At 40.8% G+C, this 23,718-nt stretch overlaps 1 protein-coding gene across 1 annotated transcript in view; it reads right to left on the bottom strand.

The window, feature by feature from the left end:
• Nucleotides 1-5,052: 5,052 nt before the first annotated feature.
• The window catches only part of LOC121030358 (aldehyde oxidase-like), a 78,016-nt gene continuing 59,350 nt past the window's right edge, over nt 5,053-23,718 (bottom strand). The window contains exons 8-14 of the mRNA XM_040474676.1: nt 23,092-23,178; nt 22,375-22,440; nt 20,455-20,670; nt 14,913-15,008; nt 10,234-10,286; nt 7,291-7,376; nt 5,053-5,422 (exon numbers count right to left, since the gene is read on the bottom strand). Coding sequence (XP_040330610.1) covers nt 7,334-7,376; nt 10,234-10,286; nt 14,913-15,008; nt 20,455-20,670; nt 22,375-22,440; nt 23,092-23,178 — 561 coding nt within the window. The 3' untranslated portion in view covers nt 5,053-5,422; nt 7,291-7,333. The remainder of the gene's footprint in view (nt 5,423-7,290; nt 7,377-10,233; nt 10,287-14,912; nt 15,009-20,454; nt 20,671-22,374; nt 22,441-23,091; nt 23,179-23,718) is intronic.

Genomic DNA, 23,718 nt, shown 5'->3' with positions numbered 1-23,718 from the left:
CTTTGAGGTCTTGTCCCTGAAGACCACTGAGATAGACTTCTTATGATTGTCACAACTTCTGTCTTCCCACATTTTATGTTTCTCTTCACATATGCTTTTTTGTTTGTTTGTTTGTTTGAATTGAGATGTTGGGGCACCTGGGTAGCTCAGTCAGCTAAGCGTCTGACTCTTGATTTTGGCTCAGATCATAATCCCATGGTTGTGGGATCAGGCCCCAGCATGGAGCCTGCTTAAGATTCTCTCTTCCTCTCCCTCTTCCCCTCCCCTGCTCTCTCTCTCAAAAATATAAAATAAAAATTGAGATATAATACACATACCATAAAACTCACTTTTAAAGTGTGCAGTTCAGTAGTTTTTAGTATATTCACAGGTGTACAGCTATCACTACTATCTAATTCCATAACATTTTCATCACCCGCAAAGAAACTCTATATCCATTAGTAATCAACTCCCTGTTCCCCTCTCCTCTCAGCCTTTGGCAACCACTAATGGACTTTCTGTCCCCAGGAATTGGCTTATTCTGGATGTTTCATATAGAAGGAATCATATAACATGCAGCCTCTTGTGTCTGGCTACTTTCACTTAAAGAATGTTTGCAAGGTTCATCCATGTTGTAGTATATATATCAGTATTTCATTATTTTGTATGGCTGAATAATATTCCCTTGTATGGATATACCACATTTTTAAAATAATATTTTGTTATCAGTTGATACAGTTGGGCTGTTTCTACTTTTGGTTATTATAAATAATGCCATGAACATGTGTGTATAAGTTTTTGTGTGTACATATGTTCTCTGTTCTCTTGGGTATATACCTAAGAGTAGTCCTTTAGTAATTCCATGTTTAACTTTTTGAAGAACTGCCAATTTTTCTTCCAGTGGCTGCACCATTTTCATTCTTCCCAGCAATGGTTAAAGGTTCCAATTTCTCCACATCCTTGTCAACACTATTATCCATCATTTTGATTATAGCCATCCTCCTGGGAATGAAATGGTTTCTCACTGTGATTTTCATTTGCATTTCCTTAATGACTAATGACTTTGACCATCTTTTTATGTTCTTATTGGCCATTTATATATTTTCTTTGGATAAATGTCTGTTCAATTCCTTTGCCCATTTTTAACTTGCATTATGTATCTTTTTATTGCTGAGTTTTTAAAATATATCCTACATAAACATCTTTATTAGATATATGACTTACAAATATTTTCTCCCATTCTGTGGTTTGTCTTTCAATTTCCTATAGTATCTTTTGAAGCACAGAAGTTTTCAGTTTTGATGAAGTCTAATTTATCCATTTTTTTTTCTTTAGTCCCACAGACTCTTGTATACAGTGCCTAGATCCATTCTGACAATAAAAGGAGGCTGATAGCAGATGGGGACATATGAGAAAATGACAACTTTACAGTTCACACTACTAATAAAATTATTTAGAAAATTGCCTTTCACTAGACAGTGTAATTTCTGTTGGTGGATACAAGCCAAATATGAATCATACACAAATCATCATCTTCTATTCCATTCAGCTGGATGGATTTAAGAAACAGAGTAATAGAGAATATCATTCTAGAGGAAACCAGTTAGTATTTGTGCTATGTAAAATATGATTTCTAAATTGCTTAAGCATATCTATCAAAATCCAAATGGAACATTTAAAATCAGCATCATATAAAAGCAATCCTCTGTGAAATGATTTCTAAACTATGAACATTTATCTTTCAGACCTAGCATCTCAAAGCATAAACACTGGATAGACCGCTATGTTGGAACAGTCACCCCATTTCCCCAGAAATTTGTATTTGATTCATGAGTACATTCCAAGGAACATAGGATCCAGGTTTGTCTTTTGGAGTCTGGAATAAAAGAACAAATGTGGACATTTGTAACTTGGAAAATGTTTGTGCCAGGTGAGAAATAGCATAATGTAAAACAGGATAAAAACCACCCAAAGGGTGATCAGGACAATGAGAGGTCTCAGAATGACAGAATGAAAAATGTGGAAGAATCTAGGACAGGACTAAGAATCAGGGTAGGGCAGCTACAAGAATCATCACCTCACACTTGAATAGGGGCAAATGAACATTGCAATTAGTCTCTGTGTTCCTCCGTAGTGAAGAAGTGATTCACGGGGCTTAGGAAAAGCTATAAGGGGTGCCATGCAGAGCAAGTATTGAGAGGAGGTGAAGGAGGGGGCTCTCCCCTCAATATAAGGAACACCTTGTGTATAGTCAGAAGGGTCACTGTGAATGGCATGACTTTCCCCTATAATTAAATCTCATCACTGAAAGTGACCAAGGAGAACTGAGATGTTTACTCTGTGGGGGTGTTGATGCATGTGGGATTCTGCTCTTGGGGTTGGGCCAGAAAGGGCCCTTCCCACTCTACAGTTCAAACCAGGAAATACACATACAATCAAGTGCCTGATTGGGTAGAGTGAGACCGACTGTTGGGGTGGCCCATATTTTTGGCCTGGGTATCTTAGGTTCAGGGCACAGTTCCTGAACTCCCATTCCTGACCAACATGTCCTGGGAAGGGAATAAAACCAAGGAGGAACATGTAACTGATGAATGATCAATGAACCTTCATTTTCATTATAGAACTAAGCCCTGCTGTGAGCTGGGTAAGACCAGACTGACAAAAAATTGCAATCTAAGGGCACGTCTGCTCTTCCTATGCTCAAATGCCCTCAGGATTCCTGTCACCTTTTCTCCCATGGAAAACCGCCATGGTGGGGTAATAAAACTTGACCATAAGGACGGGGGCAAAAATTCATAATTTTATGAACAGAACATAACATACCATTTTTGTGAATTTATCTTCACAGACTATTCTAATCTTCTCCGGGGTCAGTGGACTACTGAGCTTCAATGGTCCAAACAGGCCCCTCTCTTGTCCTGCTGCATTGTGACATGAATGGCAAAAAATACTGATCATTCCAGGAATATCCCAGACTCTACTAGACCCTTGAAAGGAAACAAGTCAACTAGAGTAGGGCTCTCTCTCTCTCTCTGCATCTATATGTACATATACATATATGTGCATCTATAGGCAAATATGGTATAGATGCACATATAAAATATTAAAATATATGTAACATTTTCCTTTAAAAAAGTAATTTAATATTTTAGTCTAGTATTCTCATTCTTCGGATTCCATCCTAAGGAAATAATCCCAAATGGAGAAAGCATATATAGATATAAGATGATTACTGCAAAATGAAAAATCAGATATAACCTGATGGTAATAGTTCATGTTAAGCTCCAAGATTTGAAGTATTTAAAAAAACTATAAAATTGTTAAATTAATTTATAATTAAAATGTTTAATAGAGCTTTTTCTTCTATAAGCCTGGTAGAAACCCCAAACAACCAAGAAATGAAGGAACCTCTGCTAGTTCCCTGCACAGTTACTACAAATCACATAAACATGCATGTATTTATCAAGCACAGCTTACCTTCAACAACTACAGGGTATTTGAGCTTTGAGATGGAAGCAATAAAGAAACGTGCAACTCTGTAGGGATGCCACAGATGGCAGGGATTTTATATTGGTTTGGACCGTGAGTGTATAGGACACCCTAAGGAGAATAATTCAGCTCCTCTATTGTATAAAGTCCCATGCCTTGAATAAATGCACCTTCAATCTGGGGAGGGAGGAAGAATTTCCATATATGAGAAAATACAATCAACAGTAGCATTTCAACTTCATGCTGTTTATTTGAATTGTTAAAATACAGTATAAGAGGGTTTTCAGCATGTCATGGAAGATGTCTCTGAGAGTTTACTTAAAAGTTTGCCTCAAAGCATTTCTACAACATCTTAATCAGCGCTAAATTCAAAGTCAAAAACTTGAGTGTAAATCTCAATTTGGCAGTAAAAGTATAGCTTTAGAAGAGGCGTCAAAGAGCCTATGGCCCAAAAGCCCTCCTTTTTTCTGTCCATGAGCCAGAAGGAACCCTCTGACCTATCCACAGACTCCAGCACACTGAAAAGTGCTCTCAGGGTCTGAGAATTCCCTCATTGCATCTCATCTCCCCATTCTTACTCATATTGGGCTTGGCTTCACATTTCTGCACTCTTGTTTCCTGGCCTGTGACATGAACTCTGTTGTGTGCTAAGCTTCCTACACAGCTTTAAAATGCTCCAATTCTTAGATGTCAGCCTGTGGGAAAAATTGCTTTCCACACATCTTTCTGATTTCTGGGTCTCCTCTTTGTTTACCTCCTTGCTGTGGTCATACTTTCTCTGTCCCACTCTCTACCCTCACATGTATCTATCTGCAGGGAGATTCTTCTCTAACATGATGTTAGATGAAATCTTCCTAAAACTCTATTATCATACCCCAGGCCACATCACCTCCACCTATGAAGGCAGGTGCCTATCTTTGGGGCCTCACATTCCGCTCCTCTGACACAGGTACTCTCCACTGTCATCAGCACACCCCCTTCCCTGCCCTGCCACCAGCCAGCCATGAACACAAACTATGCTGAATTTCATGTCTTTCTTTAGGGAGATGTCTTCCATTCTCCTCTTGTTCATTCCTTGACTACTTCATCCACATGCACTGCCTCCCAGAAGCCCGCTTTGACTTCTCCAACCCATATATTCTTCCCATTCTCCAATGACACATGTCATGATTGGAGAGTACCTCAAATTATGTTCTGAACTAGAGGTAGTAATGAGCTGAACTGCCCACCGGTAAAGAAAGTGAGTGAAGCTTCCAGTTCAGTCCTGAGTCCTAGAATCACAGAGTGCATGATTCTCTAAAAAGGCAGCCAACTGCTTTTCCTTAGGCACATGCAGCTCCAGTGCTGGTAAATTTTCTGTTTCCAAGAGATGCTAGACATTTGAATAATTATGTAAGGATGATGGTGAATTTTTAATCTTGTCAATTATTTCAAATTTGAATAAAAAATGTCTGTGGGCAAAACAGGCTACCTATTAATAACAACTGCTGTAACTATTTGATGATTTGATGTGCTCCCTACCCAACTTTAAACTCCTCAAAGCTACAGCCCATCATATGCCCAAGACTTCACACTTAGCATACAGTCTACTTCTGATCTCACTGGCATCGGGCCCATATTGTCACCTCTAGGCTCGCTTCTGCCTCACTCAAGATCCTCAATCACAGACCGTATGTCTCTTCAAACACTAATTCAAAACATCCTTTTTTCCTTCTCTTTTTTAAACAATAAGAGATCTGAGTTCTGTGGCTGGGCTGGATAGACAGATTCTGACTTCAGGGGCAGAAAAATAAGATGATGAATAAGCTGGATGGAATGTTTTCTCTATAGACATCCAGAGCAGTTATGGCTTTTACAAAAGGGATTGAGGCAAAGCAGGTACACATACCTGGCCTCTGTCAAGGGCTGGATTTATACTGAAGCCAACATCCATGCCAATGTCTGTTTAGATGTTCTAGTAATAAAAAAGAGAAAAAATGTTTATCTTAATGAATACAACTTAAGGAGACAGGCTGAGAACACTTCATGCCAGGACACCACTGGTACAGAACCTTTCTTTGGGCCACATATTTCAGGAGAAAGAATCAACAAAGATTTTATTGTGTAACAGTTTATTATGTATAAATTTCAAAGTTATACACATACTCAACCGGCTTAAGCACTGATTTTTTTCCCTCAGAAGCAATAGGAGATGGGGCGTCTGGGTGGCTCAGTGAGTTAAGCGTCTGACTTCGGCTCAGGTCATGATCTCACAGCTTGTGAGTTCGAGCCTCACATCAGGTTTGCACATGTGAGTGTGCTCTCTCTCTCTAAAATCTTTAAAGAAAAGAAACAATAGGAGAGAAAAATATTTGACTTTCTTCGGGCTGAGTGATGTAACTTATGGAGTTTAATCCACTACAACAGACATTAATCTATGACACAAAATGTTTATGGCCCTCATGATCCTTGTTGAAAAACTCTGTGGCTACCATACAACCCAACATCCGGAGTCCAGCTGGCTGGGTAACATCTACTGAAGCACAGAACTCAGGGAGCATCAGCCAAAAAGTCTTCAATTATTGTATTGTGGAGTTTTCAATTTTAGACCAAAGGAAAGATAAATCTAACACTACAACTTGGTCACCAAGAGTTCCTGGTAAGTTACAAATAAGGAATACAGCAGGCCTAGCTAGGTTACTGGTAACACCTTTGCTCTCTAGCAAGTCTGGACCTTCTTTCAGTGACATACTGGCTTCTGCCATGACAAACAGATTCTACTTATAATTATTAATGGAACAAAGGAAATCCCAAGAGTTTTTCTTTTTTTAAAAAAACGTTTATTTATTTATTTTGAGAGAGAGAGAGAGAGAGAGAGAGAGAGAGAGAGAGAGAGAGAGATTTACAGTGCAAGCAGGGGAGGGGCAGAGAGAGAGAAAGAGAGAGAGAATCCCAAGCAGGCTTCATACTGTCAGAGCAGAGCCCCACACAGGGCTCGAACTCCCAGTGAGATCATGACCTGAGGCAAAATCAAGAGTTAGCCGCTTCACCGACTGAACCACCCAGGTGCCCCAATCCAAGAGTTTTCTTGTTTGATTTTGGGACTTTCATCTAACATTTTTCTTAAGAAAAGTAGAGAGTGATCCAGAAAATTTTACTATAATAAAACACTTCTGTTATTTAAGGATACCATGAAATGTAAAGTTATTTACAAATATAAAGTTATTTACTTTACAAAGTTATTTGGTATAATAAAATACTTCCCTTATTTAACGACACCATTTAGCAAGGCTGGCCTTCCAGCAGACTAGTGGCCTCAATTATTGGTGAGAGCAGATGCTCTTAAGTCTGCAGTGCTGGCAAGGGTTCTGTTTTCAAAGCCATGGACTTACTGTTTGTCATTGTCTTTTGTTAGGGCAGAAGGAGAGTGGTTCTAGGTTGTGGTAGCCAGCCTTCAAGATGGCCTGCAATGATCCCCATGTGCTGCATTCAAATCTTTATGTATTCCCCTGCCTCACTCTACACCAGGGTTAATTTGTCTTGCAGAAGTGCTAGTACATCACCCTGGTGTTAGGTTATAAAAGATGATGGCTTTTGTCATGGATGTTCTCTCACTTGCTCATAGTCTCTTTTTTCCTTTGCACCAGTCCCTATGGGGGTGGGAGGCAGCATGCATGTCCTATGGACACTGAGATGTCCTATAGAGAGGTCCATGTAGTAAGGAATGGAAACTTCTGGGCAACAGCCAGTGAGAAACGGAGGCCTCCTGCCAACAAGCATGTGATGGAGCTTGGAATCAGATTTCCAGCCACCACTGCAGCTTTGGGATAAATGCAGACTTACCTGACAGCTTGATGGCAACCTCGTGAAAAATCCCGAGCCCGAATCATCCAGATAAGCCACTCCCAGGTTTCTGGCCCTCAAAAATTCTGTCAGTTAATAAATATTTGTTATTTTCAGCTGCCAAATTTGAGAGTAATTTGTTACATAGCAATAGATAACTAATATATAAATGTAGGTTTAAAGTGAGGGAAATTTTATAGAATAGGAACAATTCTAACAACATAAGAATGACTGAGAAACAGGCCTCCAGGGAGGGCCCCTAGTGGGATGTTACATTACAGCCCTTTGCCAGGGGTGTACCTAACCTGAGTTACAGACCTAGCTTCTTTGAATGCATCTGATAAAAAGACTATTTAGTACACCTCTTAAGATTATTCAAATAAGTTATAAGAACACACCTCAAAATTTCACAACAAGGCGATTACCTTTCTTAGACCTTAGCAAGGCCAAGGCATATACAAGATAAAGAAAACCCAAGTGATTTAAGTTTTCCCTAAATTTTTCTTTGAGGGAGAAGGGATGTAGAAATCAGTTAGTATGAGATAACTTTCTATGGAACTAAAACAGGACAGCTACTCTCTAGCATGAAAACCATGCTTAGTATGATCACTGTTTTTTCCTAGTCCAAGGTTCCCCAAAAGTGAGCTGGTCTGAGTTAGAATCCACACAAACCAGATAGTTTACTGGGCAGGTTCAAAGGTATATACAATTTCAAAGATTAGGCTGACTATAGTTTAAAAAACATACATGCTGGAGACCTGTTAAATGAAAACTTAAATCTGATCATAATCTAAGATATAGTGACAAAGTATGTTTGGAAATATCAAGACGTAGAGTCTCCTTCTGGGTAGGTTTTGGGACAGATTATCACAAGACAGTTGTGAGGGTATCACAGCCCCATTTAATGTATTAATAATCATTTATTATTACTGACAGTGGCCAGTAAGTAACTTCATTTACCCACAGGGGCCCAGCTACAAGAGGAGAAACTCTCCTTGAAACAGAAGTGTGTGTGTGTGTGTGTGTGTGTGTGTGTGTGTGTGTGTGTGTGTGAGAGAGAGAGAGAGAGAGAGAGAGAGAGAGAGAGGGAGAGCGAGCGCACGCACCTGTGTGGGAATCTCTTCACAGCATCCCTTAAAATCATAAGATGCCCTTAAACTATCTAAAAAGCAGGACCTAGCTAGATAAAAGATATCAAAAGCTTGCCACTAACTTCCCTGGGCTGGCCCTTGGTGCTTGTTAGATTATGGATGCTTATTAAATCCTTCAAAAATGTCATATGATGGCATTTCACATAGGAGGTCAGGATTGCTGGTTATACCAACAGTCTACATGAAAGCTCTCTTCAAGCTGTGTTTCTTCCTTGAAGTGGTTTCTTTCCCAATTCCATTTAAAAAGACCAGAAAAATAAGAGAAGTTGCCAGCTGTTTTCCATGGAAGCAACCACAACACCAAGGCAACTGCTGAGCTTCTATTTTTTTCTGGTAATTCAGAGAAATTATCCTTAGCCAAATACATGGTGCTTCCACAGTGCTCAGACAGATGGAATATATGGAATTTAGATCTATCAAAGGTACAACCTGAAGACTTTCCCAGTTGGTATTGACCCTATGAACACCTGTCAGGCAGTCTATTTCAACCTCGGAACAGGAAGCTCCATAAACAAAATATTTTAAAGGATGGCTTTTGCCTGTCTCCCAGTTCATGTCTGACTCAACCCCTGGAGGAAACAGAATTCTTGAGGAGAGCTGTTAAGTGATTAGGTCCTCTAATTGCATGGCCCGATGATTTAAACAGACCAGTAAGAAGCTGTGTTCAATTTGCATGTACAGCAAACTAAAAGAATACACTTGTACAATGATGTGCCAGCATGTAACACATGCAATAAATCTGTTGAATAAATGTATACTTCTTATTACACTTGCTTTGGCTGATAAAACATCCAATTGCTCTTCGTCAATGAATGACTCCTTATGCCTGGAAGTTAGATGCTGACTATATGATTATCCAGCCTATTGCTTTTAGTTAATCTTGAATCATGTCATCCCACTGTCATCAGATTTGGGGAATTACAGCTGCATTTTAGACCAAATGCTATTTCAAAGGTGCACGTTTGTCTGTCTGTCTGCCTTTTTGGCTCCAGGATTCAGCCTTCTGTTTGCAAGACCAGGCCCTTGGCTCTCATTCTATGCTACTTCTCTAGTCCCCATGGCCTGCTCTGTTCCTGACTCTTTCTTGAGACACCAAATGGGTGTCATGGTAAAAGAGACGCACAGGCGAGCAGCTTGCCAGGAAATTCTACCCTGCTCTCCTCTGTTTGCCCTGGTCTGGAGGTGGCCATTAAAAACGCTTCTAACACTTATTCCTGATAGCCAGCCAGTGCCCCAGGACTCCCACGAGAACAAAATGACAAAATCACATAAGACTCTACATCACTCTGTTCTCTTATGGCTTTCATTTTCCATTAAAATAATTTGATAATTATTTTCTAAAGTATGTGAGAAACAATTTTTCCACAGGTTGACAACACATGGTTATTGTCACATTTCTTATTTCTTGCCAATCTAGAAGGTGTGAAATGATGTTCGTCTTATTATGGGTTTATTCTGCAATCTCCCTACCTTTGTTTCTTAAGGATACACTAAGTTTTCAACAGAAAAATCAATCACTGCTGTGGGTTCCAAGCACCAACCTCATAGAACCCTCTAGTACTAATCAGTATGATTCAAATCATCAGTTCAGCCATATTTTATTTGTGTTCCTATTTTTCCCAACAGAAGACTTTCTGCACACTTGGATTAACTAGAAGCTAAATGTTGTTTATAACAGTGGGTTAATAGAAGGTACAAAATCAATTTTTTCCAAAATTTCAAACAGAAGTGAAACTCTTCCTCAAGCTACAACTGCTATTTTTCATGGCATGGGATTGAAAGAACTATTTACCTGAAGTATTCAGCAACTGCAAGACTACCGCTTTCATCAAAAGCAACTCGTGCCTGTGAAAAAGAGCAAACATGATGTGATAGTGATGTTTAAAGAAAGAATCATTTGAGACTTTAATTCTGATTTCACTAGATGATAAAGAAAGCTATCAGTAGTAATAACCAGGAAGAGCCAAGATTAATGTAATCCTTCCCACAGCACTTGTGGGAACTTCCAACTTCCCAACTTCCCAAGCACTTGTGGTCATCTTGTACTAACAGCATTTGTTCAGTGCCTGTGACCGTCTCCCGTGACTGACAACTTAGTTACACCTGTGGTCTGCGCTATAACGGGCAATGTACGTTCTGCTGCTGAAGAACTTCATTCAGTCTTCTGGAAAGACAGCCTATCAACAGCGAGTATTTCAGGAGACAATGGATGGTGGGTTGTTTAATTTTAGTATCAGGTACCTATCAGTCTTGGGAGAGTGGCGCAATTTTGGTAAATTATACCATTTACATCAAAAGTTCTCCTGACTCTGCAGTGCACATTGTTGACTTACAGAAAAATGAGGGTTAAGGCCAAGTCCCCAAGTCTAAGAAAGAAAAAGGTGAGAGGTGCAACCATTACAGAAGAAAGTATGCTGAATGGCAGCAATTCATGAGGGTGGAAGGTTGACTGCCTGGCACTGTACCTCTCTCTTCAGTCAGGCTCTCTCAGTCTTTCTTTGGCTCAGGAAGCACAGGGCAGAGGGGAGAAATAAATATGCCCCAAAAGGATTGAGAGCTCCCATAAATATGAATTATAGAAGGAGTCCTAGTTTTGTAGAATAGCAGGAACCATTTTTTTTAATGTTTATTTATTTTTGAGACAGAGAGAGATAGAGCATGAATGGGGGAGGGTCAGAGAGGGAGGGAGACACAGAATGTGAAGCAGGCTCCAGGCTCCGAGCTGTCAGCACAGAGCCCGATGAGGGGCTCGAACTCATAGAGTGTGAGACAATGACCTGAGCCAAAGTCAGAAGCTCAACTGACTGAGCCACCCAGGCGCCCAGGAACCATTTCTAAGGAGGACTCCTCAAACATTATTTCCCTGAGACCAATGTTTTAATGTGACATTCTAGAACAGTCAGCATGACACATACTCAGCTTTTATTGACATCCATTCCACACCATCTGGTACTTTATAACCTATTACTTTGAAAGTTTGCTAGTTGACTTTAGAATGTGTGTTTTCTCTTCCAACTAGGTTGTAAGTACATCGAAGGAAGCAGCTGAAATTTCCACTGCATTTAGTGCCTACTATTGGTTGAAGACATAGCCAGCAGGTTGGTTTCCTATTTTCCTATGAGTGCTTATATGATTTTCACTTTTATGAAAGGACTGTAGTGTTGTCTTCCCATTTAGGAACAGTGGAACCCAAAGAAGGAGAACAAATAGATTTACAGGTATTATCTGGAAGATACCTACATTCTATAGGAAGAAACATTAATTAGTTCTGGCTTAAAAAGAAGAGTTTTGGGCAGAAAAACCACCTTTTTCTCTAATGGAGAATTTTCCCAGATGCAAGAGCTCCTCTACCATATGAAGATAAAAATTTCCACATGCAGAGAGCCAAAAGGCCTCCATTTATCACTGTGTAACTGCAGTACCTTTGATAGTGCCATTTCTACTGATATTCAGTTCACTCATTCCTCCTCCCTCCTTCTTTTTTCTATCATAAAACACAAAGTAACAGTGATTCTCACCCAATCTTTCTGAGTGCCTTGATGGTTCTTGCTGATGACTGGTTCAAGGCATTTTAGAAGAGTCTGACAAGCATGCTAGGGATTATTTTTTATTAAGTTATCATAATTTCCAGCAAACACTGATTTCAAAACCACAAATATGTGCCAGAGGCTTAAGAGGCCCATGGGACACAGAGAAGGCAGAGACCAGCCCTGTAAGAGGTGATGCGCAAGGTTTCCCAGGGGTGGGGGTGAAGTGTGAGTTGGTCTTAAAGACAGACCATCTAGGGTGGAGGCCTTATAATTCATGCTAAGAGGTCAGGGATTAACAGAAAAACTGTTGGCAAACTCTAAGCATTGTTTTTAAATATGGCATGGCCAGATTTATTTTGTGGGAAAGCTCTGTCAACATGAAGCCAGAGTGAAAGGCACTGAAACTCAGGTGGAGGGACAGAGCCTTGCAGTGGCCCTGAAAAGAGGTGCAAGTCTGAATCGGAGTAGCGATATTCCCAGAACATGGAGGTTGAAAGACAGAGATATTTTTGAGTAAAATGGAATCCCACTGACCAGTGGGATGTCAGGAGTGAGGGATAAAAGGAGATGGATTTCCAGGCCAGGAGAGCAGCTGAGTATTGTACCATGTACTGAGCCCGACACTGGGGAAAGCACAGTTTTTACTAGGAGGCCGTGGGAAGGAGATAAAGATTGGATTAATTCTCCACAACTCTGGAGCTCCACCCATGTATCTGGCCTGGTGGGGTTAATGATTTGGACACCACTGCAATGATTTTTACCTTTACTGCCAACCCGCTGAGACCCGCCACCACAGAACCCCAGAGACATTTGTATTAGGGACAGTTTCTGTGCTTGGTCCATGCAGGTGGTTGTTAGACACTGGCATCCTTAATTTATAACTAGCCACCTGTTTCTTTTCAAATACTTTGGTCATAGACCTGTGCACACACCCACACAGCAGCCTCTGTGTGAAGCCCCACACGTGCAACGGCGACAGGCGGGCAGAACCATGAATTCTGCCAGCCACAAAAAGTTCTTTTCTAAAATCCCTGTAGAGCTAGTCTGGACTCTAAAGTCTGAGCACACGTTCTTTTTTTCTTCAGCTTTCTTCTATGCAGTAGCATCAGGAAGAGGAGGCAAAGCCCAAAGCCAACATGGGAGGAAAATGCTTCGTATCTTCATAATCATGAAATCAATACCTCTGCAGCCTTTCCTACCACCTCACTCTGCAAAATTCCAGCAAAAGCTCTATAACCAGAAAAATGCAAATTAAGGCAATAATGAGATACTATCATTCACCTATTAAATTACTTAAGGTTTTTAAAAAATCCATAAGATATAAAGTTGGTTAGTGGTATAATGAAATGGATACTTTCTAGAAAACAATTTAGTAATGAGTATCAGTGATTTAAGATATACTCTGTGACCCAGTAATTCCATTTCTGGAAATCTATTTTAAGAAAATAATCATTGATTTGACCACAGGCTTATGTACAAAAATATTCATTATAGTATTCAACAATGGGGATGGTTAAATAAATTATACATATATCCACATGCAGACATTAAAAATCAGGATTTCAAAGAATTCTTAACCACAGGAAGAAGTGCTCATTCTATATAAGATAGGTGAAAAAAAAACCCAGTAGTGAGCATAGGGAAAAAAAGAGAGAGAGAAAAGCAAATCAAGAAACAAGCTCTTAACTATAGAAAGCAAAATTAATGGTTACCAGAGGGGAGGTAGGTGGGGGGATGGGTGAAATAGATGATGGGGATTATGGAGTGCACTTCTGATGAGCACAGAGTGCTCTATGGAAGTGCTGAATCATGATATTGTACACCTGAAACTAATAGAACACTGCATGTTAACTAACTGGAATTTAAATAAAAATAAAACAAAAAACATAAAACAAAAAAACCCACCTAAAAACCAGGATACAAAATTATACAAACAGCATGTTAGACATTTTTGAAAAAGAAAAAAGAAAAGATGGAAGAACCTCAAAACAGTGCTTATTGCTAAATGGTGAAATTGTTCAGTCTTTAAAAATTTTTTTTGCCTCTTCCAAATGTTTTATAACCTTTAACATTACTATTGTTTGCAAAATAGAAACGATAGCTAAAAATTAATCTAAAGTAAATGAGCCAAAAGAAAATGGGTAAAGTCTGATTAGAAATATCAGATGTGATTTATATTATCAATTGTTCAAAGTCCTCACTATAAGGGATCTGGGTAGCTCAGTCAGTTAAGCATCCGACTTCAGCTCAGGTCATGATCTCACAGTTCATGAGTTTGAGCCCCATGTCAGGCTCTGTACTGACAGCTCAGAGCCTAAAGCCTGCTTCAGATTCTGTGTCTCCCTCTCTCTCTCTGCCCTCCCCTGCTTGCATTACGTCTCTCTCAAAACTAAATAAATATTTTAAAAAATTCAAAGTCCTTACTATAAAAAGGCAAGAAATAATGCAATATATGAGAATTTACACATCTTTTTATTGCCCAGCAAAAGTTGAAGAAAGACAACTCACTTGTTAATACTGGTATCCCCCACTTTGTGAAAGTTTGCATAATGCCACTTGGCTTTTATGAAACACCTACAATTTGTACCTGTTTTCACTAACTGAAATAAATCTGAAGACGATTTTCACTTTTGCGAAAAAAGGTAAAGAGCAAAAATAGCGCTCAGTGTTTGTTTTGCAGCAAGCCGTGGCAGAGGCAGAATGCACCCCAAGCAGTGACAGTGGCACCCCAAGCTCCTTCCCCAGGACTACAGTCAGCATCACAGCATCAAACTGTCAGAGCTCTGAACTGTATTGGTCCAGCCTCTGTGCTTTATCTCCATTTGTTTTGTGCATCTGCCAGCAAATTAGAAAATACTAACACAGAAGTTATTTTTTGGGGTTTGGAAGGGCTCAAAATATTTTCATGTATCCAACTTAATCCAACTAGTTGCATACTCACCTGAATCATTTTAGTGTGGACCCCCTGACCCATTTTGATTCCACTATGAGTCATCAGCACAGACCCATCCAGGTAAATGGGAACCAGGACAGCAGCCTAACCAAAAGAGATGAAAATGGTTTCCATGTTGTTTTTGAGTGACGTTGTCATATTTCCTGTCAATTAAAACATTTTCCCTGGATAATGTATTGAATTGTTGTATCACTACACTGTACTACTACAACTAATAAAACACTGTATGTTAACTATACTGGAATTAAAATTAAAAACATGTAACAAACTGTTCGAAGCCCGAAGACATACAGAACAGGCCATGGGCAGAATGTGACCCACTCTGTAGTTTGCCAACCTTTACTTTAATAGTTTAATGTTAAATGATAACCAAATATTAGCATAGAAATTGTCCTCAAAAACCAAGTGTGTGCTTCACTGTCAGTCTATTCTAGAAGGTATTAAAATGTACCAAATGAAAATAAATACATAAATAAAACAAAACATTTTCCCTGGAAATGATCCCCTCCTTTCCATATCCTGCCAAAATATGCACACTTTCCCCCTGCCCTGAGAGCACTAAGTAGAGCCAGGGCAATGCTGTGGCAAGTGCTCTCTCATGATCACTCCACAAGAGGGCAGACTGTCACGGCTTTGAGGCCGGGGGAGGACTGTATTCCTTAAGCTACTATTTCTTCATGAGGACATTTGAGCATATTGGTACCTTTAAGGATCTCCCTAATTCAGAGTGGAACAACAATCTAGGTTTGGGGGTTTTTGTGGGGAGGGAGGTAGTTTTAAAATGCCAAGTTCTGTGTAGATAGGTTGAGGCAGGGGAGAATTGTTTATATGAACATATGTTCCCATAGTTGTAGGTATGATATAGAGAAGCAAAACCCAAAATCCAAATAAGATAGGATAGACAGACGTAGTTTGCCACAAAATGAGCTAAGCTCACTCCAAATTATTCTGGCGCAGAATTATAGAGCTTTAGTTGGAAGAGAACTTGGAAGTAATCTTATCTAAGTGTACAGTTTCCCACAAGGATCCAGAAAGAAGCAAACTGCTAACACAGAATTAAAGGCTGCTGTAATCAGAAACATCCAGACTCCAGCTAAACATGTTTTATAATCAACAAGAATGTGCCTTACAATTTTGTTCATGCTAAAATAAGGGGTATAAAGATATCCCAGGAGGCTGCAGAAAACAAGGCTGGTCTTTTTACTTTGAGTTTCTAGTATAAGAGCAGTATTAACACACACAGTCCTAGAGGAAATGCTTCCAGTGGTTCCATTGTAGTTTAAGAAGCCCTGCAAGACATCTTTGTAGCTGCTCAACTGGGAGATGCCAGCCTCACAGGCGTGGTCTGGGCCAGCAAGGGGTGACTATAAAGCTCTGTCAGCTAGGTTTCTTAATATCTAAGCTTCTAGGCAGAGTGGCATAATAATCTAGGATTTATAAAGGCATGATCTTCAGGAAATTCTGGTAACAAGTTAATTTGTATACAATGAAGATAAAATTTTAATAAACCTTCACTACTCAGATTACTTATAAACAACCCTGGTCATAAGTGAAAGTCAATGGAATCACATGTCAATCACCAGATAAACTCAAGGAATGAACTACAGATGGATGCTCTGACCACCAGAAAGACCTTCATTGCCACTGGTGGGCCATGAGCCACACTTGGAGTACTGCCTCTTTATTGATATCCAAAGATTTACATTATTCCAGTGAATGACTAACAGAAGGTTCTATCATTCTAAATAAGATACTGACAGTGAAAATGGGCTCTACTTACCTGGGTCAGCAGGTGTAAACTAGGAATGTTTTGGTCAAATAGGGACATAGGGATACCCTTTCTCAGCCCAAGGGAGAATCAGAACCTTGAGGAAAGCATTGTTGCCATGATAATCATGCCCAAGAGCCACTGTTTGTTCACACATCACTCCTGGAAATACCATCTTGTCATTCTGGCCATTTGTTCTCAAAATAATAAAGCTAAGGAGTGGCATCCCCTGCAGAGAGCCTAGTGCTGGCTGCCCTGGTTGCTCATCAGATGCCAGGTGATGGCAGCTGTAAGGGCTGCTCCTGGCCTGAACTCTATGACACTTCAGTGTCGTCTGCTAGAACATGAGCCCCCTGAAAGGAAGGACCATGTCCTAAGGCATCCCTTGGGATGTAACATAGTATCTCACACATTGTAAGTGCCCAATATAAGTTTGATAAATGAATTTATAACAGCATAGTGATTTGATCTGTTTCTGAAGCTTTTAAAGTCTGTATTTGGCCTCCTTGGCTCTGCAAGCAATTCAGAAGTTGCTTATGGCAATTTGTACTTGGCACATGTGATTGAGCTACAATTACAGTGGATTGTGCATTTCCTCCATTGTGTGACCCTACTGGCAACAGTACCCTGCCTGCGTGTCCAGGGAAGCATTTCTTTCAGAGACTGCTGAGTAATTTGTTCCATGTGCTGCTGCAATCCCCTTGGGTCATTTAAAATGTCAAATTTGGTTCAGTTAAGTGGCACCACCGGATGGTTCATTGTTATCGCCACAAAGGAAAATTCTGCAAAGCTTCATCTATGAAATCGGCACAACTGGAGCATTAGAACAGATGGTTCTCCAATATAAATTGGGGGCTGAGTCTGTGAAATTTAAATCATCAAGCAATGACTGCTGGTATTGGCGAGAAGTTTGCTTTGGTTCCAGATTCCCAAAATGTCTCAGTCATTCAAGCACTTGAGTTTCTACTCTGTGTTGGGGTACTGGGGATGTGGAGGTTAATTAGATATTGTCTGTTCTTCTGTGTTCACAGGCTAGTAATTAAATATACCACAGGGGAGGTATGTTTGACACCCTCAGCTGTTGGGAGCACAGCGGCTGCCTCTGCTCAGGGAGACAGCACGGAATGATAAAGACACATGACAAGACAGTCTTCAAGTCCAATCCTTATTCACAATGGCTAAACGTCCTTGGGCAAGAGACTGAACTTCTATGGGCTTTAGTTTCTTCTTCTATAAAATAGAATCATACCTGGGGCGCCTGGGTGGCGCAGTCGGTTAAGCGTCCGACTTCAGCCAGGTCACAATCTCGCGGTCTGTGAGTTCGAGCCCCGCGTCAGGCTCTGGGCTGATGGCTCGGAGCCTGGAGCCTGTTTCCGATTCTGTGTCTCCCTCTCTCTCTGCCCCTCCCCTGTTCATGCTCTGTCTCTCTCTGTCCCAAAAATAAATAAAAAAACGTTGAAAAAAAATTAAAAAAAATAGAATCATACCTACTCAACAAAGATGAGATATGGGTTAAATGAAGTGGGCAATACAAATTCCCCAGCCTTGGGCCTTATAGGTAGAAGGTGCTCAAACACCATTTCTAGTTCCCTTCTCAGAACAGTCTTTCAGCATATGGCTTCCAGGAAGCAGCTTGCCCGATCTCAAACTCCTCAATTAGGCCCTAAACAAATGTTTTCAGCATGGAAACTGGTTTCCAGGAAAAGATGGGTAGGATTGGTGTGCGCATTGGGGGAAGCTCCTCAGGAGACTTCGAGAATGAGACTTTGTACTGCTTGCTGGATGTTGTCTAGTTTCCTCCCTGTTGAGCTGAATCCTACCTCAGTTCCCACCAAAAGGTGCCGTGGAGAGACATCTGAGAGGACACTGCTTCTGGAGCCTCTCAGATCTGAGTTTCCAGCCCTGGTCCCATGTGTCTCCAGATGTGGGACTTCAGGCAAGTTATTAGATAAAATCTCAAAGAACTTATAGCATAGTAGGTAACTATGATATGATAGCTCAGTACCTATCATTATTTTTTATCTACTTTTAAAGAAATTTCCGATAAGGGAAATGGAACAGGTCTGGTCTACTGCGGATATGAGATATTAAGTAATGGCAACAGTTAAGTAGAAACAGGCTGCCATTTCTACCACAGCTTCCTGCCCTGGGATTGCTGGAAGATCTGTAAACAATAGGGACTGTTTCCCCAGTGATCCTGGCCAGTCCGCTCAGGGACAGATGGACCAGACTGATCCCTCTGTTAACTGCTGGCTAATCAGTTTACTCCCAAACCTTGAACCAACATCCACTGTTCACTAACCCTTTTCTAACGGTAGTTTTCCCCTCTCCCCTCCTGCTGAATAATCTTGGTTTTGCCTTTATTCCTCAACCACAGTCTCTTGATGGTCTCCCTCAACTGGGTAAACTGTGTGCAGATGACTAAATGGCTCTGTGTTGTTTTTGCTATCATAAAAAGGCATGGAATGCGAAGGCTGCAAAAAGATCACCGCTTGTATTGTTATGATTCTCCCTGAGCTACCACCTGTCTATAACCAAATTGCATGAAAACATTCTAATATTATACCAAAGCTGAGCCAGGATGGTTAGGTGAAAGGATGGGTATAGGAATCAGGGAAGAACTTTCTTGCCCATTTTTTTCTGACCTCCTCTGCTCTCTTAACACACAGCATACGTACTAGTGTTCCTCACAGCCCCACCCCCTTTTATCTCTACTCTGTCATCACTCAAAGCACCTGCCATTTCGTTTTCATAGCTCAGCCAAAGGTGTGAATTCTGCAAAGGGGAGTGACAACAGTTTTGAGGGCTCTGCCATCTTCTTCACACATATATATGCATATATAAGAATGCAGACAACAGGGGTCCCAAATCACTGCTGTACAGTGAGCGAGAATAGAGCAGACCACCAGCTATTCAGGTAAGTTGCATTCAAGAATGAGTGGGTAGAAGCAGGGATTTGGCAAACAAACAGGGAATTTATTTAATCAATTGAAACTACAAGAGCAGATATCCAATCCTCCCCTTGACATAACTCTTAGCAGGTAAGAAATGAACAAACTTTTTTTTAATGTTTATTTTGAGAGAGAGAGAAAGCGCGTGTGAGCAGGGGAGGGGCAGAAAGAGTGAGAGAGTGAGAGAGTGAGAGGGTGAGAGAGAGAGAGAGAGAGAGAGAGAAAATGAGAGAGAGGGAATCCCAAGCAGGCTCCATGCTTCATACCACAAACTATGAAATCATCACTTGAGCTGAAATCAAAAGTTGGACACTTCACTGAGCCACCAGGCACCCCAGAAGTGAACAAACTTCTAAAATTGTGTTTTGAAAAAATTATTTAAATGATTTACTTTTCTGACTTTAGTTTACCCCACCCACTAAAAGGGAAGGTGCACCCAAATGCCTTGCAGCTTGCAGTTTCTATTTCATGGTCCAGAAACACAGAAACATAGAGTAGCTGGAGTCTTGGCATTCATCTGACCCACTGTCTTACTTTATACTAGAGTGATCTGGGCTCAGAGCGAGTTGACTCAGTTGCTTAATGCCACAGCCAAAAGAAGGCACTAGGTCTCCTGACTTCCCAACAAGAATGCTTGTTACTAACCCTGGGGAATCCTGCAAAGGAGCCTTTATCTTCTCTGGAGAAAAGCTGGCTTGACTAAGCACAACTTTGGTGAAGGTTAACAAACAGGCATTGCAACCACATGGCTAATCTAACTTAATAGAAAGCTTCCCCAACACCTTTTGATTTGTCTGTTTGGAGAACTGACCTGACCAGCAGCGACTGAGCCAAAGCTGACAGAAAACTTCAGGGGGACCACAGCCAGCCCTTTTTTCTTCCAATAAGTCTCTGAATTGAATTTTTCCATGCCTTCTTTCCTCAGAGAGAAGGAAGACACGGACATACATTCTTTCCAACACTGAATCAGGGCCTTGGCATTAATCTCTTGTTTGATCAATTTCCTGTACATGTTCATCATTCGGACCTATAAAAGAAAAGGAGATTAAAATAGGGCAACAGACAGTCTCTTCCATTCACTGTCATCCTAGTCAAGCTCTACTCATCCCATCAGGCTCAAACTGAGTTCCTCTTACTCCTTTTTGAAGCCCTTCCCCGCACATAATTTCTCCTCTATTTGGAGATTCTCTCAAATATGTTAGCACTTACATGCCTTCTATGCTGCTCTGGTGTGAGTTCAAAGGAAGGTATCCTTTCCTTATATAACTCAGTACAGTCCAAGTACACAGGAGACTCCTAATTCTAGTTGCACTTGTGAATATCTGTTGAAAGGTAATCCTGATTTTAACTTCCAGGACATGATCTACACAACTTGAATTATTCATATGCTGTCACAAGACCACTCATTTCCAAAAAGGAAAGTACGAAAGCTTGTTTATACATAACCAATAACTAAGATGAAGAACAAATTAAGATTCTATCTCAGGATGTCTGAGCCAAGAGTAGAATTCTTTCTACATTCTCAGAATCAGTGACTAATGCCCCTGGCAGAGAACAAAAAATGCCAAGTACATCATATTCTCAGTTGAGAAAACTCTCAGCTGTTCTTGCCAGTGACCTCCCAAGCTGACAGGTGCCATTACAGACATACACTCTCCCGACACCCCTAAAGAAGTTCCCATATCATTATAAGAGAAATGTTAGAAATTAGTAAGCTGTACCATTTTGGGGGAGGCAGTATTTTTAAGGGTGGCTGTTCTCTCCTCCAACTTCCCCAAGGATGGAGGGAGATCATTATCTAATGCCACCAGTGCAACAGAACATCTGGGAGGGAGGCTGTGATGAGATGGCCAGAAGGGAAGGGCAGGGACCCCCACAAGTTCAAGAAACATAAAGAAACTGGCTCCTGTCTATGGCCACAGATTCTACTATTGAATAGAAAGTCAGATGAACTTGGGGATGGGGCTTTCCAAGGTTTGTGGCAGCATGGGGCAAAGAGGCATCAGGAAATGCCACATGAGGTGCCAGCTGAGGGTCAGTTGTTGATTTAACGAACTCTCACAGGGAACTATTGATTTCTGAGAGAGCTAGCAGAAATGGAACCCTCAGAAACATACTTGAAAAGTGGCTACATCTAAGCAAAGAAAGGATGAGAGCTTGCTGGGAAGAGGCTGTCTCCTCTGGTCCTCCCTTCCCTCTCTGCCCCAACAGCACAGCAGAAGGCACAGAACAGGGAAGGGGTAAAAGAAAGCACACTGTATCTCCCCAGTCTAATTCCGCTCCAGGATTCTGAGTGGAAGAGGCAGAGGGAAGGGAACAGAAACTGGGACCCAGACTTTAAAAACGGAAAGGAAACCATTTTAGTAACTGAATGACTAAAACTTCATGACACATGCCGGGGATGTTAAAGGAAGTAGGAAAAAGAAGGGTTTGACAGGACTTGTTGGCAGCGGTAATGTCCTCAACCAAAGGAGACTGCTCACTGAATGAGCTGGAATCCAAAGCTCCCTCCTCAATATCCTCTGTCTCCAGGATTTTTAGGAAAGAGCCTGAGAAAGACAAGGATCACTGAACTTTGGAGTCCTGGCTCTGTCTTAAGTAGTTAGCTGTGTTACTTCCGGCAAATCACTTAGCCCCTCTGAATCTCAAACTCCTCAACCTGAATGACACCCAATTGTTCTCCTTGCTCTGGAGCTTGAGGTCTTGTGGAAGAGAGACTAGGTAGCATTACCTTCTCAGGAGCCAAACCACAGCTGGCTGCAGCTTCAGTGATCCAAGACTCACTGATCAGCTGCGCCTGAGGAAAGCCAAAGCCACGCAGAAGTGTGTTGGATGGAAGGCTGGTTATGCTTTAGAGCTAATGCATTTTTTTTTTTTTAGGTTTCAGACATTTGTCAAAGACACTGAAGCATTCATAGGCTTTAAATACTGGGTCTACAGAATGTAATGAATAAAATATCCTGGAAAACATGAAAAAAGTGTTTTGGTATTTGGCCTAGTGCATTGGTTCTCAACCAGAGGCAATTTTGTCCTCTCTCTTCCCTGGTAACCTCTAGAGATACTTTTGGTTGTTAACACCGGAGGGCAGCTGTGCCACTGACATCTAGTGGGTAGAGGCCAAGAATACTGCTTAAGATACCACAATGCACAGGACAGCCCCACAACAAAGAATTATCCCGTCCAGAATATCAATAGAGCTGTGGTTGAGGTCTAATGCTTGCATTTGGGAAAATAAATCTAAGTATGGGAAAGATGCATATAATACACAGACACAGATTTAGCAACTCTGGACTTATTCTGGGGGTGCCAGTAAGTAATATATGGCTATCCCTGGAATGTGGGTCTTTATTTATTTATTAAAATATTCCTTAACTATTAAACATTTTCTGAATTATATAATTTTATCTAAGACTTTCCAGAATGTAAACTTGCTTCTTAAAGCACTTACAAATAATAATCCATCCAGGGAGGCACCTCCATTGCTATAATACTCCATATCCAGGGCCAACATTCTGCCAACATTCATGAAGCCAGCCTAGGAAAAGAGAACTGACTTTTTAAAAAAATGCTTTAATGTTTTTATTTATTTTTGAGACAGAGACAGAACACGAGCAGGGGAGGGGCAGAGAGAGAGGGAGACACAGAATCTGAAGCAGGCTCCAGGCTCTGAGTTGTCAGCACAGAGCCCGACACAGGGCTCAAACTCATGGAGTGTGAGATCATGACCTAAGCTGAAGTCGGACACTCAACTGACTGAGCCACCCAGGCTCCCCATAAGAGAAAACTGACCTTTAATACTAGTGTTGGGGACCATGTTTCTCTATATTTTATTTTGTCACTTGTGAATCCTTACATAGATAAAAAATTTCACGACACTGGGTTTGGCAATGATTTCTTGGATATGACACCAAAAGCACAGGCAACAAAAGAAAAAAAAAATAAATCAGACTACATCAAAATTTAAAACTTCCATGTATCAAAGGACACAATCAATAGAGTGAAAAGGCAGACCAGAGAATGGGAGAAAAATTTTCAAATCATATATCTAATAAAGCATTAATATCCAGCATGTATA

The sequence above is a fragment of the Herpailurus yagouaroundi genome, unplaced genomic scaffold (assembly GCF_014898765.1).
Source record: "Herpailurus yagouaroundi ecotype Mexico unplaced genomic scaffold, PumYag 140, whole genome shotgun sequence".
NCBI lineage: Eukaryota > Metazoa > Chordata > Mammalia > Carnivora > Felidae > Herpailurus > Herpailurus yagouaroundi.
This window is presented reverse-complemented; position numbering and strand designations above follow the sequence as displayed.